General features: G+C 41.0%; 1 protein-coding gene across 3 annotated transcripts in view; it reads left to right on the top strand.

Annotated features, from left to right (window-relative positions):
• The window catches only part of acap1 (ArfGAP with coiled-coil, ankyrin repeat and PH domains 1), a 188,387-nt gene that overhangs the window by 135,987 nt on the left and 25,145 nt on the right, over positions 1-27,255 (top strand). For all 3 annotated transcript variants that reach the window (XM_039746966.1, XM_039746967.1, XM_039746965.1), the window contains exons 11-17: positions 5,514-5,565; positions 8,774-8,874; positions 12,303-12,414; positions 18,376-18,587; positions 19,979-20,048; positions 22,769-22,863; positions 26,951-27,162. In XM_039746966.1, the coding sequence (XP_039602900.1) occupies positions 5,514-5,565; positions 8,774-8,874; positions 12,303-12,414; positions 18,376-18,587; positions 19,979-20,048; positions 22,769-22,863; positions 26,951-27,162 (854 nt within the window). The remainder of the gene's footprint in view (positions 1-5,513; positions 5,566-8,773; positions 8,875-12,302; positions 12,415-18,375; positions 18,588-19,978; positions 20,049-22,768; positions 22,864-26,950; positions 27,163-27,255) is intronic.

The following is a 27,255-nucleotide window of genomic DNA, read 5'->3' as shown; positions in this document are numbered from 1 at the left end:
ATTAGCATCCTGTATTTTGGAGCATCCTTAGCATGAACACTTTGATGGCTAAAGAATGTAAGAGATACAAATATGAAGAGGAATACTGTGCATTTAAAAATGACTGGGAACGCAAGTGTTTCTTTGTGTAAAGTGGTGCTGGAAAATGCATCTGTCTGCTTTGTGATAACAACATTTCACAGTTTAAAATGTCCAATACAGGTGCATCTCAGTAAATTACAATATTTGTAATATGTAATATTTTTTTCCAATATCATTGAAAAGTAAATTTATTTCAGTAGTTCAATTCAAAAAGTAAAACTCATTATATAGATTCATTACACACAGTGATATATTTCAAGTGTTTATTTCTTTTCATTTTGCTGATTATGGCTTACAGGTAATGAAAGCTCAAAATTGAGTATCTCATAAAATTAGAATATTACATAAGACCAATAAAAAAAATATTTTTAACACAGAAATGTCGGCCTACTGAAAAGCATATCCATGTTTGCACTCTATACTTGGTCGGGGCTCCTTTTGCATGAATTACTGCATCAGTCCAGCAAGGCTTGGAGGTGATCAGCCTGTGGCACTGCTGAGGTGTTATGGAAGCCCAGGATGCTTTGATAGCGGCCTTCAACTCATCTTCATTGTTGGGTCTGGTGTCTCTCATCTTCCTTTTGACAATACTGGGGTTTAGGTGAGGTGGGTTTGCTGGCCAATCAAGTACAGTGACACCATGGTCATTAAACTAGGTATTGGTACTTTTGGCAGTGTCAGCAGGTGCCAAGTCCTACTGGAAAATGAAATCAGCATTTCCATAAAGTTTGTCAGGAGAGGGAAGCATGAAGTGCACTGACTTTGGAATTGATAAAACACAGTGGACCAACAGCAGCAGATGACATGGCTCCCAAAATCATCACTGGCTGTAGAAACTTCTATACTGGACCTCAATCAACTTGGATTCTGTGTCTCTCCACTCTTTCTCCAGACTCTGGGACCTTGATTTCCAAATGAAATGCAAAATTTACTTTCATTTGAAAAGAGGACTTTGGACCACTGAGCAACAGTCCTTTCCATTTTTTCCTTAGCCCAGGTAAGACGATTCTGACGTTGCCTCTGGTTCAAGAGTAGCTTGACACAAGGAACGTGATAGTAGTAGTCCATGTCCCTGTGTGTGATGGCTCTTGAAGCACTGACTCCAGCCACACTCCGCTCCTTCTGAATCTCCCCCAAATTCTTGAATGGGTTGTGTTTCACAGTCCTCTCAAGGCTGCTATTATCCCTGTTGCTTGTATGTCTTTTTCTGTGACGTTTTTTCCTTCGACTCAGCTTTCCATTAATATGCTCTGGACAATTGTCAAGTCAGCAGTCTTCCCCATGATTGTGTGGCCTACTGAACCAGACTGAGAGACCATTTAAAGGCTCAGGACACCTTTGCAGGTGTTTTGGGTTAATTAGCTGAGTGGAGTGTGACACCAGGAGTCTACATTGCACTTTTTCACAAGATTCTAATTTTCTGAGATACTGAATTTTGGGTTTTCATTAGCTACAGTTAAGTCCATAAATATTTGGACAGAGGCAACGTTTTTCTAATTTTGGTTCTGTACATTACCGCAATGAATTTTAAATGAAACAACTCAGATGCAGTTGACGTGCAGACTTTCAGCTTTAATTCAGTGGGTTGAACAAAAAGATTGCATAAAATGTGAGGCAACTAAAGCATTTTTTTTTTAAACACAATCCCTTCTTTTCAAGGGCTTAAAAGTAATTGGACAAATTAAATAACTGGAAATAAAATGTTCATTTCTAATACTTGGTTGAAAACCCTTTGCTGGCAATGACAGCCTGAAGTCTTGAACTCATGGACATCACCAGATGCTGGGTTTCCTCCATTTTAATGCTCTGCCAGGCCTTTACTGCAGTGGCTTTCAGTTGCTGTTTCTTTGTGGGCCTTTCTGTCCGAAGTTTAGTCTTCAACAAGTGAAATGCATGCTCAATTGGGTTAAGATCAGGTGACTGACTTGGCCATTCAAGAATTTTCCACTTCTTTGCTTTAATAAACTCCTGGGTTGCTTTGGCTGTATGTTTTGGGTCATTGTCCATCTGTATCATGAAACGCCCAATCAATTTGACTGCATTTAGCTGGATTTGAGCAGACAGTATGTCTCTGAACACCTCAGAATTCATTTGGCTGCTTCTGTCCTGTGTCACATCATTAATAAACACTAGTGTCCCAGTGCCACTGGCAGCCATGCACGCCCAAGCCATCACACTGCCTCCACCGTGTTTTACAGATATTGTGGAATGCTTCAGATAATGAGCTGTTCCACGCCTTCTCCATACTTTTTTCTTGCCATCATTCTCGTAGAGGTTGATCTTGATCTCATCTGTCCAAAGAATGTTTTTCCAGAACTGTGCTGGCTTTTTTAGATGATCTTTAGCAAAGTCCAACCTAGCCTTTCTATTCTTGAGGCTTATGAGTGGCTTGCACCTTGCAGTGCACCCTCTGTATTTACTTTCATGCAGTCTTCTCTTTATGGTAGACTTGGATATCGATACGCCACCCCCTAGAGAGTGTTGTTCACTTGGTTGGCTGTTGTGAAGGGGTTTCTCTTCACCATGGAAATGATTCTGTGATCATCCACCACTGTTGTCTTCTGTGGACATCCAGGTATTTTTGCGTTGCTGAGTTCACCAGTGCTTGCTTTCTTTCTCAGGATGTACCAAACTGTAGATTTTGCCACTCGTAATATTATAGCAAGTTCTCGGATGGGTTTTTCTGTTTTCGCAGCTTAAGGATGGCTTCTTTCACCTGCGTGGAGAGCTCCTTTGACCACATGTTGTCTGTTCACAGCAAAATCTTCCACATGCAAGCACCACACCTCAAATCAACTCCAGGCCTTTTATCTGCTTAATTGATAAGGACATAACGACGGACTTGAACACACCTGCCCATGAAATAGCCTTTGAGTCAATTGTCCAATTACTTTTGAGCACCTGAAATGAAGGGGTTGAGTTAAAAAAATGCTTTAGTTGTCTCACATTTTTATGCAATCTTTTTGTTCAACCCACTGAATTAAAGCTGAAAGTCTGCACTTCAGCTGCATCTGAGTTGTTTCATTTAAAATTCATTGTGGTAATGTACAGAACCAAAATTAGAAAAAGTTGTCTCTGTCCAAATATTTATGGACCTAACTGTATAAGCCATAATCAGCAAAATGAAAAGAAATAAACACTTGATATATATCACTCTGTGTGTAATGAATCTATATATGAGTTTCACTTTTTGAATTGAATTACTGAAATTACGTTTTCGATGATATTCTAATTTATTGAGATGCACCTATATGTAGCACCATCATGAAGCTAAATGCCCGAAGTTCAGTACCGAACTCTGAACTGTGGACAGCTACAGGCTGAAAAGCTGGAGAGACTCAAACAGAACTGAACTGCTCAGAAGAACCTCTTCCACTCTAATACAAGTGAAAGGGTAACAGACGTATCCTACAAAATTGTGTGTGAACTGATGAAAAAGATGAATCCATATCCAGTATTGATGGAGAATTGGCAAAGGATTGCATATTGCCTGCCTGTTCAATGCTGTTTCCCGACAAAAATGACCTGGAATGAGAGGGGAAAAAAAAAAAAAAAATCAACTGTCAGATTCTCTAGGAGGGCATGGTCACAGTTTTTGTGGAATTTTCAGGTTCCCTTTTGGTTCCAGACATTTCCCTGGGTATTGGGCTTCTCCTTCAAATCTCAAAGATGTGCAGGTAAACATGATTGGGGAACATCAAAGAGAAACTGTGCATTCATCAGCAATGGGCTTTATGTTACCTGCTGATTTGCACTGTGCTGTCTGTTATGGGCTGTGACGATCTGCTATGTGCTCTCATTTGCTGGACTTTGTGATCAGCACTTGGAAATCACTTAATAATGATAATATTGAAACACTGCCAGTAACAATGAAATTTGTGGTTGCAGCAATAATGAATGATAGTTATTACATCATGCATTTCATCTCTTATAATCATTATCCTTATTCTAAAATGCAGAATACTTTCAGGGAGAGGAATTGGATGTTTTTGCCTTGCAGGTCTTGAAAAATATTTTTTTTTTCCAATGTGACTCCTGCGTAGCGTAAGGCTGATCTGAATAGTTCAACTAACATAAATCCATCATCCATTTATATCTTTTCCATGTCTTCCCACTCCATCCAGCTCCTTTTCTAATTTTTCATCATTCTCATCTGCATTTGTTAATGACCCGCTTTGTAAGAGGAAGCCCACTACCTGTGTGCTGGACCCATTTCCTCCATACTTCCACACATGTTAACCTTCATGCCATAATCCCGACTGTTACGTCAATAATAACCTCATCCCTTGACACTGGCTTTGTGGCAGCCACTTTTAAAATCACTTCTGTAATCCCTAATGTTAAAAAAGTCTGGTCTTGATGCTGACAATCTAAACAATTGTTGGGTATATCTCCTCACATTTTCTGTCTAATGTTCTTTAGCCATTTTTTCCCAGTGTTCATGCTAGTTTTCCTAGCACGAGACCTGAAGTAAATTATGATTGTTTTTCAGGTATTTAACAGGTGGGGGCGTAACAGATTGATGTGTGCAAATGATAATAAAATGAATTCTGATGACAATGTTTGTTATTATTATTATTGTTATATTTTAAAGATTTTATTTCTGAAGTGGGACATAAAAGCTGCAACTGGCTGCATGTGGCTCACGAGCCATGGGTTGAGTACCACTGATTTTTATTACGGAGAAATGGAGGAATTTTTCACAGACTTCAGTAAAGGAGGTAATTGGCCCAGATGTGGACTGAAGTTATAGTAGTCAGCAAGACTATGTAGTGCGGATGGAATAAGGGAAGGCAGGAAAAGATCCAGCAAGGATAGACTAACAGATATTTTTAAGATTTCTGAAAGTAATTCAGCACTAACAGGTAAGAGGACGGAGAGGTAAAAAGACAATATAAAGTACTGCTTCATGATCAGATAGGCCCAGATAAGTGCTGTCGACAGATAAGCCAGCTGTGCAGATCAGGTCTAATATATGACCATGTTGCACCAAATCATAACAGTCCAGTAAAGATAGGAATTCATTCCTGAGTTTACATGTCACAATGTCTTAATGGATGTTGAAATCGCCAAGAAGTACGACTCTCTGGGAAAGGGAACTGAACTTCCTTCCCCCCTCTTAGCTCCACTTCCCTATCAGCTCATTAATGTTCCTCCCTCCCTCCCTCTTTTATGTCAGCTTTGACAGACAGACTGATGCCCTGTCCAGAATCAACTCCTGTCTTATACTCAATGATGGAGCGTGCAGTGGAGAGTATGGGCTTTGCAAGTAGATGGATGCAGTTGAAAATGACCAATTTAAATGTTTTAAGGGAATGCACTAGAGTACAGTTTGAGCCATAAACAATTCTGAAACATTACTTGCATTTTTGAAGACAACAATGAAAGTCCGCCTGCCGAGTGTGACTTCAATTTCTTTGTGCTTCTCACAGGAGATGGTTTTCAATCCAGAAGAATCAGCTGGTGTATCAGAAGAAGCTGAAGGTAAGCCAGTATGTTGGGTTGACTGTTCTCACCTCTGAATATTTGGTTTCTTATGTCCAGCACAGCACTGCACTCCTTGAGACCTGTAAAATGGGGTCAGATATTCTTTGAGAGTTGGGTTACAGCAAAACACCACACAGTAGTCGGGGCCGTATGATGTGAGCTGGGTCGTCTATTGCAGACATATGAGGAAACTGCAAAGAATTATTTCGAGTAGGGGACATGGACCTTCATTTACATGCTTCCACATTGGCCACCTGCTTAAAGTTACTGGCAATACCCTTACTTAAGGCACTCTGATTTTTGGTTTCAGGATTAGTCACATACTTCCTGATAAGTTATGTTCTGAGTGAAAACTTTTGAGTTTTTTTTTACAAATTTCCCTTGCATTTTATTGATGTTTATTGAGAAGTCAAGCAAAATGACACCTTTTTTGGCTAACTAGGAAGATTACAATATGCAAGCTTTCAAGGCAACTTGGGCTTCTTCTTCAGGTAAGATGTAATATAGAAACTGGAGTTCCCTGTGTTTATAAAGACACTAGGACAGACAGCAGCTTTGGAAAAACTTTAAGTGTTGTCTCTGTCCTGCTGTCCCTATAAACAAAGGGAACTCCAATTTCTGTATTACCGTATTTACTCGTGTAAGACGCGCCCTCGTGTAAGACGTGCACCCTAATTTTTACAAAGAAAATCACGAAAAAAGTTTTGCCCCATGTACGACGAGTTGTGATTGTATAGGAAGCGTTTAGAGAGAGAGAGCGCAAGTGAGAGAGAGTGCGAGCAAGAGAGAGAGAGAGAGTGCGAGCACGCGAGCAAGAGAGAGAGCGTGAGTGTGCGAGCAAGCGAGCCCAAGCAGAAGAAGTAAACATTACAGAATTACATCACCTCGTGTATGATGTGCACCTGATTTTCGAATCTAATTTTCTGGAAAAAATGTGCGCGTGGTACACGCGTAAATACGGTACATCTTGCATATTGTAATATTTCTAGTTAGCCAATAAAAGGTGTCAACTTCTTCTCACTACATTCATAATGGCTAACATGGTACAACACCCTAGTACTACTGATTTTATTAAAATCAAATAACATTCCATACAAACTAGTCAAGTTTAACCATAACAAATCAACCCCCACCACCCATGAGAAAGAGAGCAAGGCCAACAGAGTAAAACTAGTAAAAATAAGTAAATAAGTCAATTAATAAATAAATAAAAATAATTACAATAAGAAAGACAGGAGAGAACCCGCTTCCTCAATTTAAATACTTATTCTAAAATTTTATTGATTAGATCCTGCCAGGGTTTGAAAATGTTTCGTACAGGACGCCAAGTGAGAATATGATTTTTTTTCCAATTTCAAATAGTATATAACCCTTGCAGTGGCTTCTGAATGAATGAAAATTGCCTAACCTTTTATGTGAAACCAGCCAAGAAAAACAATAATGCTATGCACTACCACCTTGTGAAAATGATAATATTGAAGTAAAGGAGCTGAATGTTCAGTACTGTGTGCATCACATTAAATAAATGAAAGTAGAAAACTCCATGAAATTGCAAATGATTAATCGATCATTCGCAATGAAATGCTTTTTCAGGCCGAAAACTGATAGATGTGTTATTTTGGAAAGACGTTGGTTTCTTCCAGAATGTATTGTTATTGGTGGGATTACTACTGACTGACTACTGTGGGCCGCGCATTCCTTTGTTGACTGAATACTAATGAATTTTACAGCACTGACGTTCATTCCAATGCACACACATCTGTAATACATTTGCTCACTGTATATTGAGATGTGAATCAATATACAACATGAATAACGCACTCCAAGCAGTAGTTAACCAGCACGTATTGTATGTGGTATCGGATTGATATGGAGGTACCAAACATACTTACCAACCCAGTGACACACTCGTGTACACATATGGACGGCTGTCTGATGAACGTGAACCACCTCAAAGCACTTTGACTTCAGTTCAGTTCCCTGATATTTTATTTCCTGATCAAAAGCACATGCTGCACAGTATGTTGTCAGCCTGGTGTGACAGTCCTTGGCAATTGGAACCCAGAAGTGCTTACATCATAACCGAGGATGAACTGCCAAGTGAGGACACATGCAGTCAGCAAGGGTAGGTGCAAAGTGTTTCAGTGCTTTGTTTTAAAACTAACAGTGTCCTAAAGTGCACGGCATCTTCAATAGATAATCCAGAAAAATCCAGTGCCCATTGTGGAGGTAAAAAGCAACAGTTCTAAAACCCAAATAAAACAGTTGCTCAAATCCAGATGAAACCTTCCTAACTGAGTTATTGCTCAGCTAAACCAGTGCGCCTTTCATTTCACATTCCCCCAGCTCATCCTAGTGTGTCTTCGAACTGGCAGAGACACTAACGACTAAGACCACCTCTCCTGACTCCCATCCCACCTGCCTCAACTAGCATCCTCCAGGACATGCACACCCAGACCTCTGTTATCCAATACGCCAGCATGGCGCTACCCAGATCCCTGGGTGGTTCACTCCACATTCCCACTCCTACACTGCTCAACGGGAATACCCCTCGGAGTGCTGATCACTTTGTCCGATCACTCTGTCTCCTCTCCTCTGGGCTTGCTGCTGCTGGTGCCATCAGGTTTCCTCCTGATGGTTCACATTCAGCTTTACCGACTGACTTTTGTTTTCTTTACACTGTCCCTCCCTTTATGGCACCAATCAGGGACTCTTTGTCGTTTATTTAATACTAGGGGACTGTGCCCCCTGCTCGCTTCACTTACCCACCCCTTGTGAACCGGGGCACGCTGTGCACCAGCCAGTTTGCATCTCTGTCGCTCACGTTGTGAAGGGGGGCTGATTGCACGGTAAAGAGATGTGGTCGGATCAGCTGCTGTCTTGCTGCTGCATGTTCTGCTTGTCACGCTGTGTGTCAATCATTTAAAAACCTGTGCAGCAGCTGTCCTTTTGTCTCACTGCCTTGTCTCGCAAGACATTAAAGTGTCTCTGAGAAAATCACGTATCGTCTCCTTCCAAGCCTTCCAAGATTTTTTTATTATAATAGAGAGATATGCAACCCCACAAACCCCTCTCATCTCACATGGCCTTTCGTACCCTTTGGAATCAATGAGAAATGCACATTTAGAAAGCTAGGGGCCTATTAATATGGACCTGCTTGCCATGCCGTATCAATGACCTCTTGCGTGTGTGCCTTCTGTTCCAGGACACAGTGACAGTGGTGGTTGAAGACCTGCGGCTGTGCACAGTCAAGTCATGTCCCGATCTTGAGAGGCGCTTTTGCTTTGAAGTTGTATCTCCTTCCAAGTAAGTAGGCTTCTTTATTATTTACACACACAGAAATATTAGAGGTGTTATTGATAGTGGCATTCACTGCACTCCCTGGCCATCCTGAACTAGAGAAAATCAGACACAGTCAGAGTTCTACAGATCTTAACCAACTTTCACATGCAATGGAAAAACCTTGGAACTGCCATTTTATTTTTGAGTTTTTTTTAGTTTTTGTCATTACTTGGTATTTCCTGGTGTTCTAAGGTACTGGTGATGGCCAAATATGTCTTCATTCACGGTCATAGCAAGATGGAAGAAGCGAGTATGTACACAGTATTTTACACACGGCAAGGCAAAAACCTAGCAACTCCACTGACCAATGAAAAAAGACCGCCTATCAATGAAAACGTCCGATTATGATCACGTGATTTAAATGGAAGATGTTGTTGATTTGTAAAAAAAACAATACTGTGTATGTGAAGCTCAGGAAAAATGAAATCTAGAGATCGTTAATTACCATATGTATACGCATTTAAGTTCTCCTGCGGATAAGTCAGGACTTTATTTTACCGTATAATTTCCATATTTTATAATATTGGTTGTATAAGTCGAATGCAGAAAACTCATGCTATTGGTCCAAGAGATTACGAAATGCTAACACCCACCTGAGAGAGTAACCACGTGGCACACGGCCTTTTTTTTTTCCCTATGTATTGTGCCTGTGTGACCACACAGTAATACCCAAACTATTACAAAGCGACATTTGCACTGTTTTGTGTTTTTTGTATCTCACACCCTCATACACCTTTATCATAAGAGGATCCCTTATCTACGATGGAGCATTCAATCAGAAGAAAATATGAAGCTGGTTTTAAATTCAACTTCATTAAAGTGGCAAAAGAAATTGGCAACTGTGCTGCTGCAACAAAATTCGATGCATCTGAGAGACTGGTGCAAGATTGGAATAGGCAAGAAGATGTAAAAAATAAAATTAAAAATGAAGTGTCGTATTTTTGAACGGGCATGTAAGTCGGGGTCTGATTTTATTATCAATTTTTTGGGTTTCAGGACCCAACTTATACGCGAGTATATACGGTAATATGGGTGACATCCTTTTCTCAATTTGCCAAAAAAGATGTGACATATAAGGTTTTTCTATAGTTGATGAGGACTGTCTGGCCACCCATCCTGGGCATTCAGCACTATTATATAAAGTTGCTCGAGGCTGTCTAATAAAAAGACAAAATCTTTTCATCCTTGGATTCCAAGGCTCTCTTTGCCAAGGGCAGGAGACCAGCTTGGCAGTAAATTAGTGGCACCAGGGGCCACAGGAGGATACCAAGAAGGTAATCAAAATTGAGGAGGGGCAGAAACTGTTCATTGTTATATTTTTGCCAAATGACGATCAAACAGACGCTCTAATCTGGGTACATATGGCTAAAGTCGTGAGTCTTCAGCCTAAGACTGAAGCAGCATATTTTACACAAGCAGGCAGATTGTTTTACACCTTTAGGGGACCTAAAGCTAAAAGCTCGAACTCCCTCTGTTACTTTACTAATCCAAGGAATGTTTAGTAAAATTTAGATCGAGATTTAAATTTTAAAAAAGCATTTTGAAATCAGACCAAAACTTAACTGGCAGCCAGTGTAAAGGTGTAAGATCAGGGGTTGTGTGTTTGCACTTATAAGCAGTAGCACAAAACAATGTAATATGGTTGTCATATTACAGAAATGTGCAGCAGCATTAAAGAAACTCCAGAGAAGAGCAACTAGGCTGGTTCAGGACTGAGAGGTGTGAGCTATGAGGAGAGACTGAAAGAGTTGAACCATTTCAGTTTAACCAAACAGAGACTAAGTTGTGCCTTGAAGTGTTCAAAATTATAAAGGGAATTAAATTAGTACAGTGGGTCCAGGCTGTTACTTTAAAATAAACTCTTCATTTAGAACACTGGGACACAGTTAAAAGTTACACACATGTCAAAAAGTTTTTCTCCACCTTACATTTAAATTTATTTGCTTAGAGTGTGTTCTTATCCAAAACAACCTACAAAAATGGTCTACATAATAATGTAAACATCAATCTGAGGACTGTTTAGGAACAAGTATTACAGGTCAGGGTTACAAAATTGATTTACAGAAATAAAAATACAGGCAACTTACACTTTCCAGGAATAAAAAACCTGTCTAAGCCATTATCAGTTAGACAGAAATTCACCAAACTAAGAAGTCTCCAAATGCTTTTTAAACACATTGAGGAGCCAGAACTTCAAATGGAGGTGGGCATCTTGTTCCACCAGTGAAGGGCTATACTTGAAAGGAGCCATGATTGAGATTTGATGCCATGCAGAGATGGCTTTGCCATACATTAGCAGACCTGAGTGGCCAAGAAGGCAGCACTGAACCTCACAAGTGTCTCGCTGTACAAAGGTGCTGACTCATTGACTACTTTGTAGGCTACAGGAAACCAATGCAGTGATCTGAAAAGAGGAGTGACTTGTGTCCGCCTGGGCTAGTTGAACACCAGGCATGCTACTATGTTTTGAATGATCTACAGTAGTTTGGTGGCACATGCTGGTACTCCTGTCAGAAGGGAGCTACAGTAGTCCAGACGTGACCAAGACCTGGACCAGGAGTTGTGTTGCTTACTCTGACATATATGTTAAGAACCTGCAGATGTTGTAAAGAAAATTTGTAATACTGAGGGACAGTTGCAGCATGGTCAGTGAAGGACAGCTGTTCATCGATCATCAGCCTAAGGTTGAATACTGACTTGGTTGGGAATAAGAAGTTGAGCTGAACAGTGATGTGATGTTTAATATACGCCCATGATGGGATAACAAGGAGGTCCGTCTTTGCCAGGTTGAGCTAGAGAGAGTGCTCCTTCATCCCAGTTGTGATATCAGTGAGTCATGTAGGAATTCTAGCTGATACCGTGTGGTCCTCTGGAGGGAACAACAGCTACAGCTGCGTATAGTCAGCATAGCAGTGATAAAGTCCATTCGTGAATGGTCCATAGACACATGAAATAAACGACCACGTTGTGTGGTAGAAAGTGGGACTTTAGGACCTTTAAAAGTCCACTTGATGTTTTTTGGACAATTCAAGTGAATAGGATTGGTGAGCTTATGAATGGCCTGTTCATGTCACAATTGTTCTCATGTTCTTCTATTTTTCTTAAAGGTAAACCCTATCTCCACAGCAATGGCTGCTCTAAACTGTTTTATCTGGCACTTCTCATTTCCTTCACACCCTCAACTTATTTCTCTGATCATTCTAAGTAGTTAATGGGTGTCATTTCTGGAGTCAAATGTGGCCGCCAGACAGTGATACCCCCATACATTTAATTTTCATATTTTACTTCCACCAATGTCCACGTGTTTTCACCATTATTTGTGGGTGCAAACAATTCTGTAAATTTTGTATTTCTCTTCTGTGAGCTTACTCTCTCATTTTGTCACTCTGCAGAAGTTGCCTCCTACAAGCTGATTCAGAGAAGCAGCAGCAAGCCTGGATGCTCGCCGTTCAAAACAGCATTGCTACGGCCTTCCAGGAGCAGACAGAGGACCTCTCAATCTCGGTAAGGCTGGGAGTCAGTCAGTCATTGCTGTGCTTGACTCTTATTTACTGTACAGTGTGACCCTAAATACAAAGAGGACTATTTCATTTATGTTAGGTAGAATGACCAGAGGGGGCTGGGTGGTCTCATGGCCTGGAACCCCTGCAGATTTTATTTTTTTCTCCAGCCGTCTGGAGTTTTTTTTTCTGTCCTTCCTGGCCGTCGGACCTTACTCTTTTTCTATGTTAACTAATGTTGTCTTATTTTAATTTCTTATTTTGTCTTTTATTTTTCTTCATTATGTGAAGCACTTTGAGCTACTGTTTGTATGAAAATGTGCTATATAAATAAATGTTGTTGTTGTTGTTAAAACGGATGACTCCCGCTCTTACGTGCAAGTCTGCGTGGATATTATGAACTATCGTTTCTGTTCAAGTTCTATTTAAATTTTAAATAGAAGGAATTTTTATTTAGTCGACAGAATATTATTCCGGAATAAATCAACTCAAACCTTAAATAACTTATAATATTTTGCTCTCCATAAAAATGGCTGTGCAGTATCGTACTTTGCCTTCAGTGTGCCATTACACTGCAGCTCAATCACCTCCATCTGAATCTGCACAGGTGCAGTTTCCACATCGACGGCAAATGGGTTGCGAAACAACTCAAAATTCTTTTTTTGTTCTTCAAAGCCACCAAAGTGCCGTGCGAACTCAGTGCGCAGTGCGCTCAGTTTATCAGCAAAGTGCGTATTTGGGAACACTGTTGTGCCGACTTGGTTCAACATTACTTGGCAACAGGGAAAGTGGGCCAATTTGCACTGGTGCATTTGTGTTTTCCATAAAAGTAGCTTCACTTGAAATCACTTTGTGACTTTGCATGGGTAAAAACGTCTGCTGAAGTGTCAGATTCTTCTTTAACTCTTCTGCTTTCTGTATCTTGTGCATTGCATTCAGGTCTTTCAGGTTATCTTGATGTTTTGTCTCATAGTGCCGTCTTAGATAAAATTCTGTAATTACAGCCACATTAGCTCCACAAATGAGACACACGGGTTTACCGGCAATGTCAGTAAACATATACTCAGCCTCCCATCGTTTTTTAAAGGCTCTGTGTTGAGAATCACCTTTTCTCTTTGGCATCGTGTAGGCTAGCTTCGCAATAACTTGCAGCATCATAGGCTAGACTTGATTAACGCGGTAAGTGTTCGGCAAGGCAGCTGAAGCGCTGCATTATGGGATCTGTAGTTTATTGTGTTACCAGCGCGTCATATCCCCGGGCCATTAATAACAATAATACAGTATATAAAATGATCTTGCAGGCCGTAATATAATTACACGCCGGGCCGGATGTGGCCCGTGGGCCTTGAGTTTGACACATATGGACTAAATAGAACTTGAAAAGAAATATTTTTTTGAATGTGATCGCGCAATTCAGATCGAGTTGACGCGCACTACAGTACATCGAGCCCGCGTGCTATTGTGGTTTTGCCTGTGTGCCTCAGTAAGTTACCCTCCCCTCGCTCTTACTTTTTTACCGTTCATCTAATGAATACACTGAGTATGGCTTTAGCAAAACAATCATTGATCGCGAATAAAGTATCCATTATTCATGAAGCTTCAATTGGTGATCTGTCTTTCTGCGTTAACCGCATATGTTTTCATACGTCTCAAACCAAGGGGATGCGAGGCTAAAATGAATCGAGAAGCGCACATACATACTTAGTGCATCCCCTCTCGGGAATCGAACCTCGGACGTCGGCTCTACAGGCGAAGGCTCTACTATTGCGCCACGGCGTGTGGTTTGTCTATTTGAGCGTAGCAGTGTAATTCGGTTTTTGTTCAGCACTCTTTGGAACTGTTGCTTTTTGCCTGCGCACTCGCCAGTTCCGTGAGCCGCTGAATATGGTTTTATATGTCACTTTCGCCGCTTTTAATTGTTTCGCTGCCTTCTTAATTATATAATGCATGTTTTCTTCAGCGCTTTTTGTAGCTCTTCCTGGTTTTCTACGTAATGCGTGATTACGTGAGAGGCGTGATGATGTCACACGAAACTCCGCCCCCCACAGCTTTCGAGCTCAACTCCATTACAGTAAATGGAGAAAAATAGCTTCTAGTTATGACCATTATGCGTAGAATTTCGAAATGAAACCTGCCCAACTTTTGTAAGGAACGAGCCTGCCAAATTTCAGCCTTCTACCTACACGGGAAGTTGGAGAATTAGTGATGAGTCAGTGAGTTAGTCAGTCAGTCAGTGAGGGCTTTGCCTTTTATTAGTATAGATTTGAACTAAACAGTGCACAAAGCACCCTCCTCTCCACAATACTCATAAATAAACAATTCCACAATACAATAAACAATCCTCCACTCTCCTAGACACGTTGCCACCCTGCCACCCAGCTCAGCTCACTCGTCTGGAATCTCCCATAGTCTTTTATATTCCCTGACCCGGAAGTGTTTCCCTCAGTCCATGTGACTTCCTATCACTTCCGTGTCAGATCAAAAGTCCTCTTCTTCATCCCGGAAGTATGTAATTTCTCCTGTCACTGTGACTAAGACGTACTTCCAGGTTATAGGGCACGTACGAGTCTCTGGGCCTCCCTGCAACGTCCTCTGTTGGCCCCCAAGGTTGTAATGGAAAACTCCACTGTCCATGATTCCCTGCTGGTATTCGGGGCACCTTCATGCTGCAGAGAGAGCTCCACCTGGTGGCCTGGGGGTATTGGCCGGGATGACTGGCTGGCCATATTGCACAACAGACACTTACAGACTCTGTTATTTATCATAGAAACACTAACAGACTTTCTACAGTTTCATTGTCTGCCAGAGTTATATAAGGTGCTAAACTGGTTTTGGACCCCTGCATACGTTCGGGGGAGTAGGATGATAAATCTAGTGCTTTTTGTATGCTGAATTTTAAAACCAATTTTAGTCATTTTTTACTGTTTAACTTTTGTTTTACCTTTTGGGTGTCCAAATCCCTTTTATGTCATCGTCATTGCCTGCTTGTCCTGCTTTACTGCCATTGTATCTCCCTTATTCTTCTCCGGGGGCTAAGTTCCATCTTGTGCCTTTTGGCCCCAACTATCACAAATAGGAGTTGCACTGGGCTCATTTCATTTTTCATCATTTGATTTCTGCCAGTGCTCACTGAGATAGCCTAAAGTGACCAGTTACTGGGTGCCACTCACCCCCCACCATGCTGAAATGCACCCAGTCATCAGGTATGCCACCTCTCTACTCTGTGAGGTACCTCACCCACCAGACCAGCCAGTCCTTAAATGTACACTGACATGAAAAAAACCTTTGTCTCGTGCCATTACGGAAGACACCATGACCTCTTACCAGCCATCCAAGAACTGAGGCTGCAATTCATCTGGGCCATGAATTAAGACAAAGATATAAAACACATCACCAAGTCCAATATATGCAATCGGGCAAGAAGCAATGCAGTGTCTTCACAAAGTCTTCAGACCATTCACTTTTTACACATTTTGTTATATGGCAGCCTTGTGCTAAAGTCATTTAAATGTATTTTTTCCATCATCAAACTACACGCACTACCCTATAATGACAAAGCAGAAACAGGATTTTAGACAATTTTGCAAATCTGTAACTTTAAACTGTGGAGCAGAGGGTTAAATCAAGGAATAAATGTTGCATTATTTGTAATATTAGTGTTTTAAATATATAAAAGGTATTCAGGACCATAGGGAGCTGGTGACAATCTCCCCAGTACTGAGCCCAAGGCAGGGACGTCAGCTCATTGCAGATGATTATTATTACAACACACAAGGTATGCAATGCCTATGTATATAAAGTATTCCTCCCCTTCATATTTTGTTTTTATACAACATTAAGTCAGGTCAGGTCAGGTCAGGTTGGGGAGCCTGTGCATTTAGCACAGCGCATTGTTGCCCCCACCACTGAACAAAACAGCTTGAGATCCCAGCTGGTAAACCCCCCCTACCCCTCTGGCAGACACGCAGTCCACTCCCACCCTCGAGAAACGACTATCTACCAGGTGTTACGTGGGCGTCCCGACTCGGGTCCTCAACAATGAGCCAGATAACTCTGAGGGAATCGCGCCACATGGCCGTAGTGCCGTAACTGATCCTCCCTCACAGTGCAGGTAATGTGCCTCATTCGGGACTCCGTTACCAACTGCTTAGTCAACACAAAGTCAAACCAACCGTGCTCAAGGATCCACTAAAGAGACACAGAACTGAAGGAGTCCAGTCTTGTCTCAGGTCACTGGATAGCGGCCATATCTTGTCTCTCCATCAATATTGAGTCACAGTGGATTTAATTTTGCATTTTTGACACTGATCAACAGAAAAAGACTCTAATGTCAAAGTGAAAACAGAAATCTTCAAAGTTGTCTAAATTAACTGCAAATATAAAACAGAACATAATTGATCTCTTAAGTATTCACCCCCATCAAGACCATATTTACTGATGCACCTTTGGCAGTCATGACAGCATTCAGACTCTGCCAGTTTTCCCCATTATTCTTTGCCAAACTGCTCAAGCAAGTAACAAACAAGTAAGATGTCACGGTGGTCGTGGTTGAACAGCTTTTGTTAAGCTCCCTTGGATTGACATGTAGACTCTAGTTTGACCACTCCAGGACATTAATATTGTTGTTTTTCAGCCATTCCTGTGTAGGTTCTGCTTGGAGCCATTATCTTGCTGGAAATCAGATCTTCTCTGCAGGTTCAGGTTTCTTAGAGACCTCATCAGGTTCTCCTCCTGAATCTCCCCGTGTTTTCCTGCATCCATTTTACTCTCCCGAGCCTTCCAGGGCCTGCTAAACAGATGCATCCCCACAGCTTGATGCTGCCACCGCCATGCTTCATGATGGGGATGGTGTGTTTGTGATAATGTGCAGTGCAACATGGTGTATGTCTGATGGCTTAGTTCTGGTCTCCTCATAACCACAGAAGCTTCTTTCAGCTGATGTCTCTCATGTCCCTTTTGTGCATTTTGTTCTTTTAACAATGACTTTCTCTTTGCCACTCACCCAGAAAGCTGTGACTGGTGAAGCACCCGATTAACAGTTGTCTGCTTAGTCTCTTCAGTCTGAGTCACTGTAGCTTGTCACTCCTTCAGAATTCTCAGAGGGCTCTTGGTGGTCTCCCTCACTGGTCTTCTTGCATGACCACTCAGTTATTTCAGACGGCCTGCTCGAGGCACATTTACAGCCGTTAAGTACTCTTTCCATTTCTTAATGGTCGATTTTAACTGGACTCCAAGGGATGTTTACTGACTTGGACATTTTTGTGTTTCTATACCCTGACTTGTGCTTTTCAGGGAGTTTCTTGTAGTGTTATTTTGTCTTCGCTGTGTAGCTTAGCCCACCATACATACTCCCCACTATTTGACCCTGTCACGTTCAGCCGCATTTAGATTGCAGTCAACTGAAACCCCAGACAGGTGACCTCCACTGAACTAATTCTGGGACTTTTAAAATCAATTTGCTCAAATGAATACTTGCGCTATCAATTATTTTGTATTTTATATCTGTAATTAATGTAGACCACGCTGCATAGATGTGTTTTCACTTTGACATTAAACGTCTTTTTTCTGTTAAACAATGTCAATAAAAGTAAATCCACTGCGATTCAATGTTGTATAAAAGTAAGATGAAAACTTTAAAGATGATGGGGGGTGAATACTTTTTATAGACCCTGCACATTTCTAAATTTGGTTTCAGTCTTCGTGGTTTTTCGTAAATGTGGGGACAGACAATTTGCTGCCATTCATTTTGCTGTATTGTGGATCCCACTTCCACTCTTCTGTTTCCTTTATGCAGCTCTCATAAGTAATATATAAGCACACATTGCCCCAAATATCTTTGCCTGCCATTATATTGTGGTACACACACACATACACACACAACTCCTTCCCTTAATGGCCTCTCTCCTTCACAACTGTGTCCTCCATGGGCATGCTTTGCTAATCACACACTGTCTGTCCCTCTTAGCGCCTGGAGCGCACATCCTCAACATCTGCAGGAAGCGTAAGCGGAATGGACCCTGCAGGTCAGAGGTGCGAGGGAGTGGACAAGAAGGTACTGGAGCAGGTTCAGCGGATCCCCGGCAATGCTCAGTGCTGTGACTGTGGGGAACCCAACCCGGACTGGGCCAGCATCAACTTGGGCATCACTCTGTGCATCGTCTGTTCAGGAATACACAGGTAACAGCCGGCGGGCAACACTCTGCTCCGGTGGTCCGGTTTTTCTGTGAGTTATTAGCCTGGTGTTGGCCCTCTGCTGGGGTTAATTCTAACAGACAATTAAAATAAAGAATTTGCTTGTTAAAACTGTAAAATGGTCGCATCTCCCATGCAGTGTGTGTCCTTGTTTTGTTGTGATGACTTTTATAAAAACCAGGCAGATTGAAATTTTATTTATAAGTTTCAGTTATCGCTAGCTTGGGTAGCACAGTAGTTTTTAGCATGTCTGCCTCACAGACCCTGCATCCTGGGTTTGAATCCTCTGCCCAGCTGAGTCTGCATGCTCTCTCTGTGGCCGTGTGTGTTTTATGTTAATATGTGTGTTAAGACAACAGGCCACTCTGAATTTTTTTTTTGTATTGTTTGAGTGGGACCTTTGAAGGACTGGCGCCCAATCCATTGTTGGTTTCTGCCTTGTGCCCAGTGTTGTCAGGTTAGGCTTCACCCTCCTGTGACCCTGCATTGGGCTAATTGGGCTTCAGGACGTTTATATCCCCATCTAAATAAATGGTTGTGATCACTTAGAAATGGGGCAGAGGGGAAAGAAGGAGAAGGCTGGCATTGTGTGTTGCTGACTGCTAATGTCCAGCTGTGCTCATTGGAATTACCAAAAGTATTGAGTATTGGACATTTATGATGAAATGTTTTTATCAAAAAACAACTTGAAACTCACGGCAGCATAAATGCAATTCTAACAAAAGTGTGGTAAGGCGCTTCAAAAGTCCAAGTTAATGAAGTACAAGACAACTTGAGTAAAAGCAAAACTAGAAGGACAAAGGTGCAAGTGATGTTATATGAAGAATTGCTATGGGTGTACAGTCACGTGAAAAAATAAGTACACTCTATGAAATGTCTTTGTTTTTTTTAACCTATGTGGACAAATTAAGATGATCCTCATTTAAGCAGTATCTATAGATAAAGGTGACGTAATTGGAAAAACAATGAAAATTGGAATAAGTTGTTCAATTAAAAAAAAAAAAAATATGCCATTTCCATCTTTAGAAAAAGTAAGTCTCCCCTTGGCTCTAATAGCTGGTATTGCCCCCTCAAGTCGGCATTTCCTATAACTGTCTAGCAAGTCTCTGACATCGACTGGAACAGAATGTTCCCCTCTGCTCCATTTATTTCTCCAGCTGTGTGATGGTCCAGGGGTGTCTTGCATGCACAGCCATTTCGAATCTCCTCAGTTCAGGGTCGTGGAGAGCCCAGCAGTAATGGAAGCAAGCCAGAAGCCAAACCTGGATGGAACACCAGGCCGTGTTTTTCTAAATTTTAATAACGTAAAGTGTTGCTGCAGTACAGGCCTTGTTAATGTTTGGATGGCTGTGTGACTCCCTTGTCGTATTTTGTAGGAGCTTAGGAGTGCACTTCTCTAAAGTTCGCTCGCTGACCTTGGATTCCTGGGAGCCTGAACTAATGAAGGTGAGTTTAAGGAATGGTGGACATCAATATTCCACTTTGTTTATTATGCCTTTTGGAATTTTTGACAGCTTCTATTTGAATAATAAACAATAATTGCATCTGGGCTTGATTTGCTGCATGCCAGCTGCTGCTCACACACGTTTACCCCTTGTTACTTGGCTGCTGTAAAGAGAGAAATGAAAGCCATTGGGGAAGTAGGAGACATCATCTGTTCATCCATCCATCTCTCCATTTCTGAACCTACTTAACTAGTTCAGGGTCACAGGGAGCTGGCGTCCATCCTAGTAGAGGCACAGAGGTTACCATTGCTGCCTCACAGCTCCAAGAGACTTGGTAAGGGTCCAGCTAGGGCTTCCTTCATGAACACCAATCTTGAAACCAAGAACTCAAAGAGGCTTCTGTTAAGTTAGTTATGAAGCAACAACCATGTTGTTTTTGATCAAAACCTCTTGACTGATATGCAGTGAGTGCAGGTCAGCTGTCATGGTGCAGCGGTGTGTGCAGGTGTGCTGTCAGAATGCAAAATGCTTTTTCCAATGCTTATCGCAGAGTCCTTAGTGGTACATTGTAATGCTGCTGTTCATGGGGAATCTCTTTATTAACAAGTCTTTTAATGTTGACAAATGGGATCATCATTGTGTTGATGTCCGATGATCTGGCATGCATTTGTCACCTGCGACTTACCAGAAATACACATCTTAATCAACTTAGCACAGTGCCACCTGGCAGACTGGTTAACAATACTGAAGGCATGCGATACCTAGTGGCACAGTTGATAGCTTCACCCTACTCCCGTGCTATTGACCGTTTCTGGGAATTTTTGGGTCCCGCCTCATATCTATCTATCTTAGATCCTTCATATGTCTTCATGTATTTATTATAGTTCCATATCTATCTTATCTATCCAGCTATCTGTCTATCTGTTATATAGTCCCTTTTACATCTATCTATCTATCCTTGAAACTGTCTCTAACAGTCTTGAATAGATATCTATCTATCTATCATATATAGTGCCTTTCACATCTATCTATCTATCTATCTATCTATCTAGCTATCTCTCTGTCATATAGTGCCTTTCACATCTATCTATCTATCTGTTATATAGTGCCTTTCAAATCTATCTATAGTCATGGCCAAACTTATCGGCACCCCTAGAAATTTCCCAGAAAATGCACCATTTCTCCCAGAAAATTTTTGCAATTACAAATGTTTTGGTATACACGTTTATTTCCTTTATGTGCATTGAAACAACACAAAGAAACAGAGAAAAAGCCAAATCTGACATCATTTCACACAAAACTCAAAAACTGGGCTTGACAAAATTATTAGCACCTTTTCAAAATTGTGGGTAAATTGTTTTATTTCAAGCATATGATGCTCGTTTGAACTCACCTGTGGCAAGAAACAGGTGCTGGCAATATAGCAATCACACCTGAAGCCAGTTAAAATGGAGAAAAGGTGACCTAACCTTTCTGTTGTGTGTCTGAGTGTGCCACACTAAGCATGGAGAACAGAAAGAAGAGCAGAGAATTGTCTGAGGACTTGAGAACAAAAATTGTGGAACAATATCAACAATCTCAAGGCTACAAGTCAATCTCCAGAGGTCTTCATGTTCCTTTATCCACTGTGCGCATCATAATCAATAAGTTCACAACACATAGCACTGTAGCTAATCTCCCTGGATGTGGACAGAAGAGAAAAATTGATAAAAGACTGCAACGAAGGATAGTCCGAATGGTGGATAAACAGCCCCAATCAACTTCAAAACATATTCAAGTTGTTCTGCAGACTCAGGGTGCAACAGTGTCAGCTCGAAGTATCCGTCGACATCTGAACGAAATGAAACGCTGTGGCAGGAGAGCCAGGAGGACCCCACTGCTGACACAGAAACATAAAAAAGCCAGACTGGAGTTTACCAAAATGTACTTAAAAGTAGCCAAAATCCTTCTGTGGATATATCAAAACATTTGTAATTGCAACAATTTTCTGGGAGAAATGGTGCATTTTCTGGGAAAATTCCAGGGGTGCCAATAATTTTGGCCATGACTGTTATCTATCTATCTGTTATATAGTGCCTTTCACATCTATCTATCTATCTATCTATCTATGTTCCTTCATACTATATATGTCCCAATATATTTATTATATTGCCATTCTTACATTGCCTTTCATATCTTTTTTTTTATTAATTTTATTGAAATCATTCCATACAAATCAATCAATTTTTACAAAAAGCAGGATTGAGAACAAGTCAACCCCCACCCCTGAGAGAGATAGCAAGGCCAATGGAGTAAAACTTAAGGCTTGTAAACATACCTAAATTGATAAGTTTGATAAGCCAATAGAGATGAATGGAGAAGAAAAAGAAATACAGAAATAATTGCTTCCTCTATGCTTTAAGAGCTTATTCTAAAATATTACTGATTAGATCCTGCCATGTTTTGAAAAAAATCTGTATAGATCCTCTGAGTATTTGATAACATTGCCTTTCACATCTGTCGATCTAAAAGGAGTGGTAGTTATTTGCAGAATAAAATAAATCTGTAATTAAAAGAACACTTTTTTTACGTTTATATTTTCTGGTAATGTATTTTTATGTCTCTCTACATGCTGAGCACAAAATGAAGGTGAAGGTCCCATCATGATGCTGTATAGCACTGGCCTTTTCCACCACAATAATTCACCTTGTGTACTAATTTGAGCCCATGTCTGTGTTACAGCTAATGTGTGAATTGGGAAACAGCACCATCAACAGAATTTATGAAGCACGTATTGACGAGATGACCATAAAGAAGCCACACCCAGGAAGTCCGAGGTGAGGCCTTTGAAACATCACTCAGAAAATGACTCACAGATGATGAGCTGTCATCATAGGATTGCAACTCCTTTCAGTGGACAATGTATTTATTTTCTCATTTGGGGATGATATATGAAAAATGGGTGCATTGTTTGTGTTTCCATGTTGAGTATTTTAAATGAAATAAGACGTAATGGGTTTAATCAGTCAGACACATAGTCCTATTTGTTAAATATTTTAACCCATTTAAAAGGCAAACACAATATAATGTTTCACAACAAAGAAACTGTGTGATGTTACTCATACTGTATAAAGGAAAAGAGCTAGACAGAATATGTCTGTACAGAAAGATAAAGCATATAGAGTTTCCTAGTCCAAATGTAGGCAGTGTGGTACAGTGACAAGTGTACCAGGCTCAATCACCCAAGGCTGCCAGTTCAGTTCCTGTCTTTGCCTCACTGTTTGCTTGTGCTCCAAAAAAAAGAAGAGCAGCCATAGCATATCCCAGTCTGGTAGGTCGCTATGGATAGAAAGATAAAGGTATGCTTTTAGAGTCATGTTTAACCTTACTTTTTAAAAAAGTTGTTTTCTCTACTCATTTCAACTTTATTGCTTTATTAATTGTGAGATGTTAAAAATGACTTTTTTTCCATTTTTGTTTCAAAAAGCCTTCAGGAAACTGATCAGGTACAGTATAGTGTGGCATTTATTTATGTCTTTGTCTCAAGGCCGATTCCTTGATGTGATTTCTATAAAAGGGCAGCAAGTGAATTAAGTTTTACATTATATTCTTGTGAATTGAATTGTAGTTCATATTTATCAGAAAAAATGTCTGGCAGCTATTGAAACAATTCACCCTGGCAGATCTATGAAACAACCAAAAAACAGAAAAGTATCAGAGTACAAATATCAGCACATGCCAGACAGGGACACTTGAGTACAGGCCACATCTGGATAAGATGTGAACACCAGCAATGACGATGTCTTTTTGTTAAACCTATACCCTACCATTTCTGACATTACTTTTTAGCTAGGATTTGGCTTTAATGTAGAAATAATATCAGGGGTGGGGATCGATTTGTTCTTAACTTAATTTTTCTTTTTGTAAAAACTTGATTGATTTGTATGGATTGTAATAAAATTAATAAAAAGGAACAAAAAAAAAAAAGTAGAAATAATACGCAACTTTCCCAGTGCCATTTTGTTATTCATAGGGCACTGCTGTAACATTAACTTTTTATTCACTTATTTGTGTGTATTTCTGGGTTTTAATTTGAGGATGTCAGTTCTGTGCTTTGTCGTCTTTGGCCTGCATTATCCAAACCCAGGCGGTGTTTGGTTATTTGACTTCTGTGCTAGGCATGGTTTGTCCATAACAAACACCATGTTCAAAAACCAGAACAGATACCAGAGCACCTCATTCCAAAGGTCTATGATCAGTTTTATAACCATAGTGTCGGATATGCGGCCTGTGTTCTGGAAAGGGGTAGAGCTCTCAACAGACCACCACCTGGTAATGTGCTGGGTCAGATGGTGTGCTGTGCTTTATCTCGTATCCTCTCTGTGATTTTCATGGACCGGATATCAAGGTGCAGTCGAGGTTTGTGGAGGGTGTCCATTTCGGTGGCCTTAAAATTGCGTGACTGCTTTTTGCAGACAGCGTTGTCCTGTTGGCATCGTAAGGCTGTGAACTCTATCACATATTGGGACAGTTTGAGTTTGAAGAGGCAGGGATGAGGATCAGCTCCCCAAATCTGAGGCCAGGGTCCTCGGTGGGTTGTCCTCTCTGAGTGAGAGTTGAGTTACTACATCAAGAAGAGGAGTTTAAATATCTCAGGGTTTTATTCACAAATTAGAGTAAAATGAATAGTGATATCGATTGACGGTTTGGGTTGGCAAGTACAGTTATGTGGTCACTACAGTGGTCCGTGGTAGTGAAGAATGAGCTCAGCCAGAAGGCAAAGCTCTCCATTTACCAGTTAATCTACGTTCCTACCCTTAAAAAATCATTATGAGCTTTGCAGTAATGACAGAAAGGATCGCATTGTGGGTACAAATGGACAAAATTAGCTTCATTCGCAGGTTAGTTGGGTACTCCCTTAAAGACTGAATGAGAGGCACAGACATTTGTATAGTACATGTTAAGTTTAGCTATAGAAAAATAAAAATGATTCCAAAAAGCCATTAAGGACTTTGAAAATTATAAAGCTACAAAATAACCCAACAATAGCCATCATTATGAACTTACTGAAATACATTGTTTTTAGAATAGGGCAAGAGATTAGTGGAAAGTAAAAAAAAATACTTGCAGGGATGTAAATACGGAGAATACCAAATGTTTCAGTTCAGACCGCGATCATATTTAAAATATCCTCCTTTCACGTTAAGTCAAAATGGTAGTAAATGGCATCCCCCCATCAAAAATCCCATCATTCCACTGGTACAAGAGTTAAAAGACCCCAACCTCTGCGTAACTTGATAGACAGCCAGTATGCGTTTCTCTCCAGTTCAGTTACATAGCTTGCTATTTTAGCACAAGGGGTCACTGGGCCCAAGCCAGTCCTCTCTGTTCAGTCACCCATCTGCCCATTTTCTTTTTTCTGCTCAGAGTGAGGAGAGCGGCACTCTTTTTTTAGAAGCAAAAGGCCCAAGGAAAGAGACACCCCTGGGCACATCACTGATCCTTCAGAAGTAAACCCCAAGCCTCTCCTTAAATTGCATACCCACACCCACGGGCACACAAACAAATAGTGTTCATTCTGCCAACTCTTCCATCTTCATTATCTGTCAGGATAACCAAGGACACTGGACACTTGCACAGGAAGGATGTTCAAACTTCACACAGACAAGAATCAAACTAGAGTTCGGTGACATGGTACGTCTGCCCACTGTGCCACCATGCTGTTCTCAGTCATTCTGTTTTCCAAGAGAATTCCCATTGCAGATAGTTCATGTGCACAGCTTCAGAACAGACAGGTGCTAAAGCTAAAGCCAAGTGGACATCAATTCAGTTTGTTCTGCCAAGAGGTGGAATATGGCAGGTCACCAGGGCAAAATAATGATGGATGATAAAAGGTAGAGGGTCAAAAAAATGAGTGTTGTCAAAACCAGAAAATCAAGCCTATCAGACATCCATCCATTATCCAACCCGCTTTATCCTAACTACAGAGTCACGGGGGTCTGCTGGAGCCAATCCCAGCCAACACAGGGCGCAAGGCAGGAAACAAACCCTGGGCAGGGCGTCAGCCCACTGCAGGCCTATCAGACATGCAAGTCAGAAAGTAATCAATACGTGCATTGGACACATTAATCACCCAAGTTTGACTAAGTTCATATCCTTGATGCTTGCCTATCAAGTAGTTATCAAGTCAGCACTTTTATGTATGAAGACACTTATAAGGTCCTAGGCTCCCTTTTTGAACACTCAGATCTGCTGATGAATGGGGTCAGCGTGGTATCAAATATAAGTCCAGACTGTTCATGTGTAGCTCCTAGTTAATGGAACAAGCAGCTTTGTCATGTAACACTTGTTCCCAAACAATCCCCCAGACTTGTGTTTACATGATTATGCTTCCCTCTTTTGTAAGTTGTTTTAGATAAAAGCGTCTGCTAAGTAAATGAATGTAAATGTTAAATGAATGCACTGCATCGCCACCTTATAAACCGTTGCCCTGATTCTATCACTTGATGTGCTTTCCGAGGACCATTGAACAGTGGTCACATCTGTGCACATACTGGTGGTGCCCATGACAAAACAAAATGATGCCGTGGTAAATTCAAAACAAATAGTAATTATTTTTAACATGCTAAAACTTTTATTTCATGACCAAACTAATGAAATATTGTAAATCTTCATGGTCAGATTTGGGGGAAATAGTCCAGAAAACCAATAGGAAAAATATGTGAAATCAGAAAAAGATGTATTAAGTCTAGAAATCACACCACAATTAGGCAAAGATGAAGGCATCTTGAAGACAGTCAGTTTCAGGGTGCACGCAGTGAGGTGTCTCCATCTTCTGTGTGGATGAAACAACACCAGAGAACTGTGACTAAGGGTGTCAGTAAGATCATGCCTCTCAATGTGTGTTGTGCTGTTTATGAACAGGCAGGACAAAGATTCCTGGATTCGATCCAAGTATGTGGAGAAAAAGTTCATTCAGAAGCTACCTGAGATGGGGAGTCGTCTGAGAAGGTCCAGCGCCCGCAGGAATTGGGCCAGTACAGAGAAGGTCTTTAGCAAGCCAGCCTTGAAACCCAAACCAGGCCGTGCCACACTTCCCAGGCCTGGTGGTGCAGCCTCAAACCAACCAGCATCAGGTGATCATCTTCATTATTACTGTTTTCAAATGCTACTTTTATCTGTTACCCTACCTATGACCACAAGTTAGCACTGTGAAGTCCTATTTTATG

This window comes from Polypterus senegalus, chromosome 3 (genome assembly GCF_016835505.1).
Source record: "Polypterus senegalus isolate Bchr_013 chromosome 3, ASM1683550v1, whole genome shotgun sequence".
In the NCBI taxonomy this organism is placed as follows: domain Eukaryota; kingdom Metazoa; phylum Chordata; class Cladistia; order Polypteriformes; family Polypteridae; genus Polypterus; species Polypterus senegalus.
This window is presented reverse-complemented; position numbering and strand designations above follow the sequence as displayed.